This window comes from Aulonocara sp. 'chitande type north' Nkhata Bay, linkage group LG4, assembly GCF_057382095.1.
Source record: "Aulonocara sp. 'chitande type north' Nkhata Bay isolate Kocher_YH1m ecotype deep benthic linkage group LG4, A_spYH_male_GT1.1, whole genome shotgun sequence".
Taxonomy (NCBI): domain Eukaryota; kingdom Metazoa; phylum Chordata; class Actinopteri; order Cichliformes; family Cichlidae; genus Aulonocara; species Aulonocara sp. 'chitande type north' Nkhata Bay.
Genome location: NC_141347.1, coordinates 17,591,622 through 17,605,436, shown reverse-complemented (window position 1 = coordinate 17,605,436; position 13,815 = coordinate 17,591,622). Strand labels below are relative to the sequence as shown.

The 13,815-nt window shown below is 41.2% G+C and overlaps 1 protein-coding gene across 1 annotated transcript in view; it reads right to left on the bottom strand.

The window, feature by feature from the left end:
- The window catches only part of mgat5b (alpha-1,6-mannosylglycoprotein 6-beta-N-acetylglucosaminyltransferase B), a 77,803-nt gene extending 69,321 nt beyond the window's left edge, over positions 1–8,482 (bottom strand). Inside the window, exons 1-2 of the mRNA XM_086288783.1 lie at positions 8,024–8,482; positions 6,835–6,947 (exon numbers count right to left, since the gene is read on the bottom strand). Of these exons, the coding sequence (XP_086144909.1) occupies positions 6,835–6,947; positions 8,024–8,091 (181 nt within the window). The 5' untranslated portion in view covers positions 8,092–8,482. The remainder of the gene's footprint in view (positions 1–6,834; positions 6,948–8,023) is intronic.
- Between the last annotated feature and the right edge of the window lie 5,333 nt (positions 8,483–13,815).

The following is a 13,815-nucleotide window of genomic DNA, read 5'->3' as shown; positions in this document are numbered from 1 at the left end:
TAAGTTCAACACTTGGAATCACTTCCAAATCTTTTATGTGTTTGATTCGAATGAAATAATGCTAGAGCAGGAGCACCACCGTTCAACTGCTTTTTTTTTAAGCTTTCAAAATATATAAATACATAATTTCTAAGTTAAGAATAAGTTAAGAATATAAGATTTAAGAATAAAGCCCAACTGATGTTGGGTTTTTGTCAGGTTAAAATAAAAGATTTAAAGATTTTGTTATCTATATACAGTATATGCTAAAAATCAAAAAAATTCAAACTATCAACCAAACTATCGATTGCAGCAGTGTTTAAAGTCTGACTTTTACTCAATAATTTATTCTTTTTCCCCATTAGCACCACAGAAAGCTAAATAAATAAATCCAATCTTCCCTGCTATCCACTCTGGCTGGCAAGGTTTCTCCGTGAGGGAGCTTAGAGCTGAACCTCTCCACCTCACCTGTCACCAGGATAAAAATCATACATTCCCTCCTGCTCTGAACTCAGACATGCTCAGCTAACCCTCCCCCCGTCCTCACGCTGCAGATTCAAATATTCATTACAGAAAAGGCTGATTGAGATTGAGTTGCTCTCTGCTTTTTGGCACATGTGAGGGAGCTGCCAGATCCAGAAGCTATTAGAGCAGAAAACCTTTGTCACTTATCCTGCGTGCAGCTCCAACCTCTTATTATGCCCGACAGCCTGGAAAAATGGAAACAACCTGCACTATTTTTTAAAAACACGACTCCCTCTAACTTCAATTAAAACCTTAATCTTCTATCCACAGTGTGCAGATAAACCAACACATTTAGTCCTACGCATGATGATTTTTGGATTACACCGCACGGTGCGAAACACGGAATTTCCACCTTTATCAATTTGCAAATGTGAAAATATATTTTAATTGGATGTTTGATTTTTATGATTTTTATTCAGAGCAGCAGCACATAGGTTGCTAGTTTACAGCTTGTAGATATTTAGTTTTTTGTTCCTTGCACTTCAGCACATTTTGAAAAAGAAGTGGAGACTTCTCAGCGGTTTATGTTAATATTGAAAGAACTATGTGTGAGATATAGCCCTTTTAACACAATATATCTAAAGGTTATTGGTGGCAGTAAAGAATTTTACTATTTTGTGGAAAATCCTGTATCTTCAATGAAGTCTGGGAGCTCTTTGTATCTCCCCCTATAATCTCTGAGACCTTCAGCAGAGCAAGCTCCAGCTTTGCTTGCTGTGAAGTCTCACAGCCCAAATCTCCAGCAGATAAGGTGACTGGCTCGGTCAGACATCCTGAAAAGCTCTTTGGATGCATAGGTTGTTGGTTTAGGATTTCTGTTGTCCCGCTGAGTGATAAAATTTGCTCCTTCAACTCTGTCAGTTTTCTGAAGATAAGCTTAAAGAATCCTCCTGTACACAGATCTGCATTGATCCTGAAGCTTGTGTCAGCAGTGTGCCAGTGCCATTGGCAGCCATTTAAGATCCATGCTAGATCCTATCCACGTTCGGCAGATGGGATGGGATCTGTTGGCTCTTTTGGGTCATGGCCACCCCCAGTGCTTTCCTCTTTTTGTTTGCGTTTTGTTTCTTCAGACTTTGATTTTCTATAAGTGAAGTCACTGGGGTTTGAGCTTGCACTGTGGTAACCGCCTTTTTCCATCTCTTCTATATTAGTTTCCCTTACACATGACCAAATGTTTATGCATTGTACTGAAAAGCATCTGAACCCGAATCTAAATAACAACTCTTAACTTTCACTCAAACTCACTCTTTTGTGCATGAACTGACATTCCAGTAACAACCTGCTGCTTATGAACCATTTGGTAAGCATGTCTCCAGGTATGTTTGGACTTCCCAGGAAAGAGGTTCATCCCACAAGCGGCTCTTTGAATAATTTTTCTAATTCTACTCCAATTAAAGCTGATCCTTAAAAACTCTAGTGCAGTCTCCAGTATATTATTTTAAATTGAATGTGCTTAGGCAAAGACCTTGGAAAAAAAATGTGTTTATGTCTGTGGGGAGAAAAATTACGGATTATTATAAGAAAGCTGCATGGTGGTGAATTGTTTTGTACTCGTGCCTCAGGGCCTGAAGGATCAAAGTTAAAACCTTTCTGGATTCATGTTGGAGTCTTCTAGTTTCCTCACAGTCCAAATTCTTGAACATTAAATTAACTGGTAACCTGTATAGTGTGTACAACAACTCTTCGCTTTCACTCCACCCTGTTTTTTAAACCCTGTTCCCAGACAAGGGAACACACTGAGCTTCTCTAATAGCTCCCAGATTGGATAATAAGCAGCCAGGCTGTGTTCAGTTGCTGCAGGGAAATTAGAAGCCCCGTAGTAAGGTCATATCATTCTGAAATGGTTCAGTTGAGTAGGGATAGCCAATCGTGATACAAATATGAATACACTGGAGGACATGTGACAAATGTTTCCCATCACTACATCATGACTCCGAGATTGGTCCTTATCAAATAAATTAGGGCAATTAAGATAATTAGTCTAACTGCCAAAACCATGACCAACCAGCAAATAAATTCTGTATCTTAGGGCAATTTTTTTTCTTCACTTGCAGTTTTTCTTCAGTTATGTGTTGCGGATCATTCTGCAGTCACCGCAATGCATCAGGTTGTTCTGATTCTACCTTTAATTTTGGAAAAATGTATTGTGATAGCGTCATGTGATTACCTTCTCAAAATGGTTAAAAATATACCAACTGGAGCTGGTGTGTGCAACTGCTTTTGTCAAGGAGTCACATGAGAAACTGGGACTGTTGTGGAGGTCTGCACCAGCTCACAACTGGGACTGTTGCGGAAGGTAACAGTTTTGGTTTCTCATATGATGCTAGTGAGCTGGGACCTTAAGAACTGGGACTTTGCTACTTTAGGAGTGGATGACTAATTTTCCCAAGTGGCCACTTGAGAAAATTAATCACCCACCCCTGGACGAGATGGACCTACTATTAAAAACAAAATCAATTACACTTGAATTTCCCAAATTCACTTTCTGAAACGTACATTTCTAAAGCTCAGTTTACTAAGAAACATACTGTGTGCCTGCACAGCGTCTCCACTTATTTTCCAAGAAGGAAGAGTAGTACTTTTATCCTCTTTCATGCTTTCACTGCCTACTATTCTGCATGAACATATTTCCTGTTTTTGCACAGACACAAAAATACATGGAAGCAAAGGGATACAACAAGAATAGAAAGTGAACTTCCTGACCCAGTTTGCAGCTCACGTAAGTGACAATACTTGATCAGTATCCTCTCCACCCAAAAAAAGCCATTGAAATCAACCAGCCTACCATAATAATTTCATCTAGCATAGGACTCAGTATGGTGTAAGAGCATATTGCTTGTGTGAAATCCATTGCTTCTTTTTTTGCTCTATTTTGACTTTACAAGCACAGATATATTCTGTGGCCACACTCCAATGGAAGCAATTATTTTACTGCTACTAATTTGCAGAAAGTTGTAATCAAAAGTGTTGTACTTATATTTCCCTATAGGTCACAATTAATTAGCTAACATGTACACACAAAATTCAACAGTCCAGTCAACTTAACCACTTAAAACTAATAAATAACAGTTTTCTTTATAGTTCACAGCAAAAACATTGCATGAGTATTATCTCCGCCTAAATCTGTCTATTGTAATACCAAAAAACAAGGGAGGGGGGGAAAATAGCATGCAATAAATCAGCCACAATACACCCTGATGACAATTCTTTAAATAAAAGATGCTCAGCACCAGAAAGCTGTAAATAACAATCTGAGAAAGCATGTTAGCGGTTGAATCTAGCCACAAACTGTCACAAACAGCAATCAGTGTCTGCATTGTCATATCCGCCTCACAATGCAAGCCAAAAAATAAAAATCTGCTTTTTTTTCCTCTTCACCAGGTGAAAGTGTGAATGATGAGCAGTCATCTTTTATCCACACCTCTTCTTTGTCAGGCACAGATCCAGACAGTCACCTGCACAATCATTTCCCATTTCTTCTCAATTGCTGGTGAACCTCCAGCAGTAGGAAACTTGGGTTTATTTTATTCATAGTACCAATACACACACGGTGGAGGGACAGTGCTTCAATTTCAAGCACATTATCAAACTTTTTATTCAAAAATAAAAAAAAACAAACTCGCATTTTCAGCTTTGCTAGACGTGCAGATGCCACACCCTTGCTTTGCTATGATCGATGTCAGAAAAGGCTCATTTTCATCCATCACGTAGTGAAGATCGCTGATCCATGAAATAAAAAAAGTTCCATCAGTGTCTGTGAAAGGATGGCAGTAAACAAGGTGCCGAACAACACTCCCCGCACACCTGCTGCCCTGCTGTAACTCAGCACTTTATGAGGCTAAAGCAGCTTGTAAGCAGCTGATTGTTATTCATTATTATCTTATTTCCTTTTGTATGACTTTATTATTCTTTTAGGAGCAATTTCTGCAAAACTGTTTAATATTCACTCATTAATTAATATTCATTAAATTCAAATTCACAGGATGCAGGAAAAGCAGTTAAAAAAAAAACAACTCAGGTAATGGAGCTTGCATGTAAGAATGAAGAGCACATTAACATCCGAACCATTTCGTCTTGCTCTGAACTGGGTAAAAACCTGAAACCGCGCTAGGCCCATTTCTCTCTTTATGGCTAAACTGCATCAAGACCCCCGTGGCAAAAGGACACACTGTGAAGGTGGTCTTCAAAGAGCTTATTAGAAAGCTACGGTACGCCTCTGGAGCCTTTAAGATATCTAGGATCAAACGCCTCCGCCTTTCATGCACCCCACTCTGGAAGAAATGGTCTCCCTCTGACCACCCCCTTCCCCCCCTTACTTTTTCCACATCATTAGTTTCCCCTATTTTCAAAGGGAAGTAATGAAGGAAGTGCATGCACTTTAAATCTGGATAGAGCTTTGCATCCCAGTACATTTCTCCGTCTCTGGCAGAGCCACAAAAAACAAAAAACAAAAAACAAAAAAAGAGCCAAGAGAATGATAGAAATGTAGAGGCAGGGGAGAGAAACAGAAGGTAGCAACCCAGTAATTACATATTTTTTTCCACACCTTTTGCTCTTCAGGCAGTTATTGTCATTCACAAGATGAGCAGTAAACAGAGCTGCGGTTCCTGTCAGCACAGCCTGGCCATTTTCATCGATACAAAAGTACTGTGGGCGTTACGGTGCTTCTACTCTTTTTACGAAATGATCATAAAGAAATTGAAAAGAGCTACAATGTGGGGTCCGATGCATCCAGCCTTTGCTCTTGCAGCTCTCCAGAGCATCCCGTGCAAAGGCTCGATGGGTGCGATAGCTACAGTAATCGCCTTCGAGGTGCCGCTCCACTGAGTAACTCATCCCAACTTAATTTATTATGCTAACTCCTGGTCCACTAATCCTCACTCCCAAGCAGGCACATGTGCATAAACACACAAATGCACATGGAGAATGAGCCTTTACATGGTTGGGCTCTCCCTGGTTAGCAGCGTTTAATGAGCCGGAGGCCTCATGGCTTCCCTTGACTGCAGCCTGTGAGCGATTAATTAATCAGACAGCTCTCCTGTCTTACACTCCCTCCTTTCTGGCTTCCTCACCTTGAACCACTTCTCTGTATGCCCTTTCATAAACGGGTGCTATCCCTAAAATTATCACCCATGATCACACCTGATACAACATTCCCATCTACACTACAGAATTACACAGATTTTTTTTCCTGGTCTGAGAATTATTAGTTTTAATAACCAAGACGTTTCTAGTACTAATTCAGTCGGCAACATCTTTACAGCTTGCACGCACAAAAACCACACAACGGTGTGCCCTTTACTCACCGACCCAGAGCCAAACTGCATTCTTCAGCAGAGATTAAATTCATGCCGTTGTCTACTTTACATAGGAATGAATTGGCATCAGTGTGGTGTGTTGCTAACACAAACTGGTAACAACTGGCGTCCTTGGATGGGTGGCAGTGGATAGGGAGCATTGCTTCTTCTAATGCCAGCTGGTCTCTGTCACAGAGGATGACACACAGTGTCAACATTGTGCCAAGCGGTGATAAAAAGGTGAGAGACACAAAGTCCAAAAAGCTAACAATGACTGTCCCAAATGGCTTGTGCTGTAGTGGTTTGTATGCAGAGGCACATAGCACAAACACAGAGGACGTGCCCTGAAAGATAACCGGTTTCTCTGAGGGATGGCTGCGCATAGTTCGGATTTCTTTCTGGAGTGGAAATCATTTGAGGGATCTCTGTGACAGTGAAGCCTTTGTTGGCATTTTAAAATTACCTTGTGAAAACTGTAGCTGTCACCCTGAAACACGCAGCTTCCAGCCCTCCAATGATCAAACTATCTTTGAAATCACCAGTAAATATGATTATAGCGTCAGTCATTTTCTACTTCACTTTTAAATGCTCTGCTTATTCTTGTTTGGCTGAGCTTGCGGGATCTGGCCGACTTGTAGATTACTTCCTCTGCACGACACACCGTGTGGCCCTGCACTATTTGCCCACACGCGGGGTAAAATAACCGGCATAAAGATGGACAAAACCATGAGCCAATTTTCAGCTGCGACTACAACTAAAATCGAGTCCCTCTGGGTCAGAAGAGGGTCATGACGTGAAAGCAGACGAGGAAAAAAAAATGGCATGTAGATGAGAGGAGCCTCTCCAGGCGATGGTACCCCCTGACGCACTCCTGATGAGCAAAGTGAGCAGGTCTGTCAGTTCACTGGCAGTAATCAAGGAAGCCCCATGAAGCTCTCAGCATGTTTCCAGCCTGTTCATTACAAGTGCAGGGCACAGCCACTGAAGTCACAGGCTGCCGAGCGGCACTGATGTATAACCGCAGGCTTACCTTCAGCTCGCATGGTGAAGGGGGAATCTCCGGGTCGCTTGGCCGAGAACTGGCCCCCAAGAGAAGTCATTAGAAAGCACAGGCTGAAGAAGCCGATCCCCACCACAAAGATCCTGCAGGAGAGGGAGACAGACAAAAGGGCAATTTGTGACATAAGACCAAAAGCCAAGGATAGAGCTCAGGAGACAGAAAGAAGCAGAAGACAAAGGACAGGTGGAGTAATGTCACAGAGGAAATGCAGCAGAGTTCAGTTCAAACTTAGGACACTGAATACTTCATGACATTTTGGACCTATTTTTCAAAATTCATTTTGTCTCAGTCAAGCCAAAACCTTTTTTTGGGGGGGGGGGCACTGTGTACTCTTGTGTCATTTCAAATTAACCATGACATGTATGGGTTTGCTGCATCACACTGCGCTCAGCGAGCAGAAATCCAAAACAAAAGCATTCTGTTACAGGCAAATGGCTGCATGTGGGAGAGAAGCACGACATTTCTAAAGCTTAGAAAACAAACGCTTTGGAGCGATTGACTTAAGACAGGCTCCTCTGAACGCTCCAGGAGCCGTGCTGAGAACTGCAGGTCGGATGGTCCTGCACTTCTATCATACACACCTTTTGTTTTTGTTTTCTAAGGCAAGGCTGAAAGCTGACTGCAGCCGCTCAACTACAGCCTCAGTGTCTGTGATAGAGCCGCATGTGAGATAATTGCGCGGGGTCAAGGTTGCTAATTACGCGGGGCTGTTTAGTTCACGAGCTTACGTTCAGCCCGTGTTGTCAAACTCTGAAGTTTTAATGAGTTTCTGTCTGCTGGCTTTGCTTCCACTGCTTCTCCAAGCTGCTTGTGTGGAGAAGCTTTAGCTGAATAAGCAAATCTTAATTGTGGCACAGCGGCCGCTTCTTTACTCCAATTAATCGACAAGCTCTGAACTTTTAAAACTTGCTCTACTGTGGGGGGGAAGCAAGAAACACTAATCGGTCACAGTCTGGGAAACACTAAACGATCAATTTGCAGTGGTTTTGCTATATTTCTCTTGAATCCCATTTATTTTTTACGACGTTGAGGCAAGAATAATAAAATAAAGTCATATTAAAAATCAAAAAGGAGAGGAAATGCACTCTCGCGTTACCGTTTCTAAAGTCAGCAGGCTAGTGCTTTAAGCCGTGGAAAAGCCAAACTAATGTGTTCTTACCTGAACGGTTTGAAAGTGAGAAGACATCTCCTCAGCATAATGGAAAGCTCGCTGCTGGCTGCGATCATTTTCCACACTCACAGAAAGCGTCGGCTCTGTTTAACATCGTGCGAGTGTGCGTGCCGAGCGGCGTCAAAGGCATAACTTTCAGCCGGGGTCCTGGACAACGACGGGAAGTGCGTCCAAGACAACGCAACTTCTCAGCCTTCCCGGTTCGCTGGGAACAAGTTCAGCGGAAATCCTGACGGTGAGTCGTGCAGACAGCGGGGTGGATGGTCCTTCTGAGGAGCGAACCGAGACCGATGTAAGCCGTGATAGTCTCTTTTAATAAGTTATGATCGTAGCTCCGGTGCTGGTTAATTGTCCTGAAAATCCACGCGGCATTAAGCGCAATAACCCAGGACTGCTGAGTTCATTGAATTACTCTGAGTGGATGGAGCACTGACTCTGTTCCTATTACACGAGTGGCTCTTTAGCTGGGGATGCGTTACTGATAGCGCCATCTATTGATCCAGCCTGATATACAAAAGTTGACACCGTTCTTGGAAATGAATGGGCGGATAAAGGTAAACACATAATTTCTAAAAATGTGAATATTATAGTAATATATTTTTTCAAATCACCACGCCCCCCCCCCCCAAAAATAAATAAATAAATAAAATAAAATAAAAATAAAAATAAAAATCTGCAATAATTAAAATGAACCTGACTGATGCTTAAATTGCCCAACAAAAAGGAGAAAACACGTCACAGTCCTGTAATGTTTTTCTCAGTTGTGGATAAATCCGGATGGAGCGCCTCTACAAGCACTTTGAAATCGATTGCCCTCAGAAGGGTCCTTTAAGTGAAGGAAAACTAGAAAACATGATGAAACGCTCTGGTGTACAGAAAATGTAATGCGGTTCTCTGAGTTGTTGGCGTAATAAGGGTGAGCTGGAGGTTTTGTATAGGCGCTCTTCTGTTTGGAGAAAAAATACTCTAACACACTGAAGTGTATATTTAGGTGCTCTTTCAAAGCATAATGCCATGACGAGTGGCCTTTCGGGAAAGACAAGACGCGGTGTGCTGTAAGGGAATAAAACACGGTGGAAGTGTCCTTTCAGAAAAGAACACGAGCTGCTGTGTTCTATAAAATACCTTTACGATGGCCATTATGGAGAAGAATAATGTGTCCGTCGTGCAGGCTGGCAACTTGGAAAGACCTTTGGAGTTGTTGTTGGTTTAGAGCAGATAGAGAAGTGTTCTTTACTCATAGACTGAATCCAAAGCTGCAGCAGCAGAGCACAGGGAAAACTTCAGCCTGAGAATGCTGAAAACGTCCATGAAAGCTGGAAAATCTGCAACACAAATCATTTCAACTCGGAGTCAGTGTTCAGAAATACTCATACTACCCCAGCAGCAGGTTTCCGTTTGTGGGGACGTTTCAGCACCCAGGACAGCTCCACTTGCGAGGCAAACAGCAGATCAGCAGCGACACCCAGAGGGCGGAATATAGAATACAACAACAGGAGTGTCATCGTCCTCTTTTGAGCCTCGTTTTGACTTATAGGCCACGGATCATTTTAAAATAAGATGCTGCAGACTAACAGGTTGACTTCATTCTAAACTCCAAACACACATCACCGGGCAGTCCATAGTGAGTAACTCTGAGTTTACAGCAGGTAGCTGGATTGGCCCTTTCAGATGAATAACAATAAGATTTTTTTAAAGATGGAAATAACCAAGTAAACAAGGAAAAGCAAGGAAAACAGATATCAGCAGATAAGGTTCTTCTGATGCTTTATGATCTGGCACCACGAGGAATTCTAGTGAGCTTCTGGAAACAAACAAATAAAATCTGGCACCATTCTTTAGACACTTGAGCCATTTAATTTATTATTACTATACCATTTGGTTTATTACTTTATTTTATTATTATTTCTTTATCATTTATTTATTTGGGGGGGGGGGGGCGCTCCATCCTAATGAACGACAGACAACAGCTTCCTCTGTTGCCATAGAAACTGCTTTTGCTTTGCTTTGTCTTGGCTATATCTGTTGCTGCTACGCTGGCTTTTGGCCCGCAGACCAGTTCGGCTGGCTCTGCTGACATTACGAGCCCAAGCTGACATTTAAAATTCATCACCGGTGAGATCACATTCACTTACTGTAAAATGACAGCATGACAGGCCTTCTTCTGACTGGCTGCAGAATGCAAAATCCCAGCAAGGGTTACCCATGACAGACAGCATATTATGTGTCTGTGTGCTTATAAGAGCTAAAATGATGTTTGTTTTATGCATATGTCATTCATATCTTTTTATTTGGAAGCAATATGTAGATGCAGCTGCACAAATGAGCAAAGCGAGCACGGATTTGTGCATCAGCTGTGATTCAGGTATAAATAATCCCACCTTTGCAGTGTCATGTTGGGGTTGAACGGCAAACACAGCGAGGCTAACAGAAGAAATCATTTCTTTATTTAAGAGGTGTTGGTTTCTAAGAGAAACAGCAGCATTGTGTCTTGAGTTTGAACCACATGGTGCAGCAGGCAACTGAAAACACCAGCTGAGAAAATGAGCGCAAGGAGAAAAAGGAACAAAAGCATCAGAGAAGAATATTAGAAGAATAACAGACAGGGAGGCCGTGCTTAAAACCTCGGTCTGTTTTGCATTTCTGGCACATAACAGAGGACTTGAATGTGCAAGAAGACATTTGGATAGGCCTGCAGAGCTCTGGGAGTCTGTTTCGTGGAGGGATTTAAGCAAATTACATGATATGTACATGATAAACACTGTCCTCACAACTGAGCACGAGCAGTTTCGTCCTGTCATCGTGCTGTTTTGGCGCTTTTGGAGTAGTTTAACCTTGCCTGACTTCATGGGATTTTACAGAAAAGGAGTCACTCCGTCTGAAAGTTATGTTTGAACAATGATTGTGAAAGAAACAAAATTGGTTTCATAGACATAGCTATGTGGTGACATAGGCCTGCAAATTTTGACAGTACTGTTTTTGTCTTGTAACATGGTAGGAGAGAACAGTCCTGATCGCATTTATATTGTTAAAATAAAAGGCAAGCTAAATAATAAAACATCCACCATTCACATCAGCATAATGAAAATGAAATAAAGATGAAGATGTGAAAAGGTGAGACTTTTCAAAGCAATAATACTAAAAAGTACAGCCTTCTTATGATGTAGGATACAGACATGTTGCTTGTTTTCCTGCTAAATTACTAATAAATTAACTTACATTTATGTACAGATTAGTCATGCATTACTTAAGATTACTTACACCTTAATGAAACTGACTTGCAGTTGAATTATTTCTTTGTTTCCAGGTAAAAGTCTGACTTGTTACTCACTTATTCCAGTGTACCTACCTGTTAGTATAATTACATTCTATTTTCAAACAAAATACATTGAAATTCCATTTAATTACAGGGTTCCACACCGTATTACATAATTTCTCAAATGCTAATCCTTTTTTAGAAGACGCCCTCTGAGTATTAATCATTGGATTTCCCAGCTTAATTCAGGTTCAATTCAGGTGTTCGTTCATGAAAAATCCTCAAGGGGACATCACAATCCCAGAATCTGGACTCTTTTATGCTTATGCTTTCGGATGGGAACGACATGGTGAAAATCAGACTGAGGGAAACTACTGTTTAATAAAATACTGTAGTTCATACAAAGCAAACGGTTTTTGGAAATATTAACTTTGGGGCACATTTGGAGAAAGATTTATTGACCTGTATTTTCCTAATCGCAAAAAAGTTTCTACTTAGATGTAAAGATTTCCCTCATAAATCAGTGCTAAACTATCTTTGGCTCCACTTTCTTTTAACCACAGAGACCCTCTTAAATATCTCACATCTTCTTTTTCATTACCTCTCTTTTATTTGCTTTCTTCTTCTTCTGGGATTTTTATCAGCTACAATAAATATCTTCTTTTGATTTTCTTCTTGTCATAAGCCATCATCTTCTCACTGACCCCTCCGTCTCCGCACTCTCCACATACAGCCTCTCTCAATCTATCTAACCTTATCTTAATCTCACCATCTTTTCTCTCTGTCTGTTTACTTGTCCCTTGAGAATCTGCTTCCACTGCTGTTTCTCTCACCCTCCCACTGTTTGGTTTGGACTTGCCCTGCTTTGCTGAAAATTCACAGAAGCAAATGCCCAAGGGCGCGCGCACACACACACACACACACACACACACACACACACACACACACACACACACACACACACACACACACACACACACACACACACAAAGTCTTAAAAGTATTATACCAAACACCGAGTTAGTATTCGATAGGGATCTATGCACCTGGGGAAAATGCAGAATGTTTTAGGGTATTGGCAGAAAATCAGATGTATTAAGCTTCATATTTGTGATCATGAGATTCAGTCATAGTGAATATATTACATCTTTTTTTCCTGGTGTCTAGCAGGGGAAGATGTGTGGGAGAAAATCAGGGGACTGAGTGCACAGTTCTTCAGCCCACGTAACTTTCTTTGCTTGCTGAGTCTCATTCAAGGCAGCGCACATACCCGAAGCACTAAAACATCTCCGTATATCCAGCGCCCTTGTGGAAATATCCAGTAATTATTACCGTGATTCATGGGTTTCGACACATACTTAACGAAGGTGTGTGGGCTTAGCGTTGTGCCACTAGGTTAAACCCAGGGCTTTCAGGGTCACAGAGGCAGTATACTTCATAAAAGAGTGTGTCACCATGGTAACTCATGCTGCAGACCTAACCTGCTTTGGTGCGGGTTAAGTGTGAGATAAGAAACCACTATATATAAACCCTGCTGGAAAATTGCTTCATTCCTAGAAGACACCTCAGTGCACGGATAAGAGGGCCTTTAGATTTTTGAGGCCACTTCAACACTTTGACTCTCCCTGACAAGGATCAATGAGAGGCAGACATTTTCCGCAGTGGGAGCTTTATATCTTGCTTTGTTTTACCTGCTTTCAGCGAGCAATTTTAAAGCAATTTCATTGTCCTACAGGTCTCCATATAATCACCGTTGTTGGCTATTTTCTGACTTGCTGAACTTATAAATATTTCCATTTGTAAAGGTGTTGGAAGCAAGTTATGAATAAATCCAAATGGTAATCATATATAGTATTATCTATGGATCTTATACTTAGATGTCGTACCTGTGCTAACATGATTAGTGCCTCAGTGCTGTCTCTCAGTTTTGATATAATTTCTCAATATCAGCCAACTCTTCTGTCTGCCCGTTGTACATGCCATGCAGGGGCCTGTCCTGTCATGATGGTTCCTTTGGCATGTTTAGGACTACTCAAGACTTGTTTACTCTCTGCAGTTTGCAAGTGAAAGGATAAGTTCTATTTAAAAACAATCAGACCTGATTCTCGTATCAAACACTCCACTCTAGGATATATTTGCTACATTCTAATATCTACACCACTTGTAGATTATTCTTCTTATGGTAGAATTATTTATTCCAATCATCTTTATTGAGACTCGGCATGTTGAACTGTTGTTGGAAAAGAGACCCTGAATGTTACAGGGTGTCATTAGTGAAGGAGGTAAATTTGAACCTTTGATTCTAAGAAAGGTCTATCTACAAGCTTTTAAAATGTAGGTATATACTCCCTTTTTAATGTGACTGGGTGGGTTTTTTCACCTAAATCACGACAAGACCTAAAAAAATCTAAATGTCATGAAATGTCACGCGTTATTTCTTTTCGTATGTCAGCTTTATCTGCACTTTTTGAAAGAAGGTTTAAATGTTTGCTCTTACAGATATATGTCCAAATAAAGTTATAGG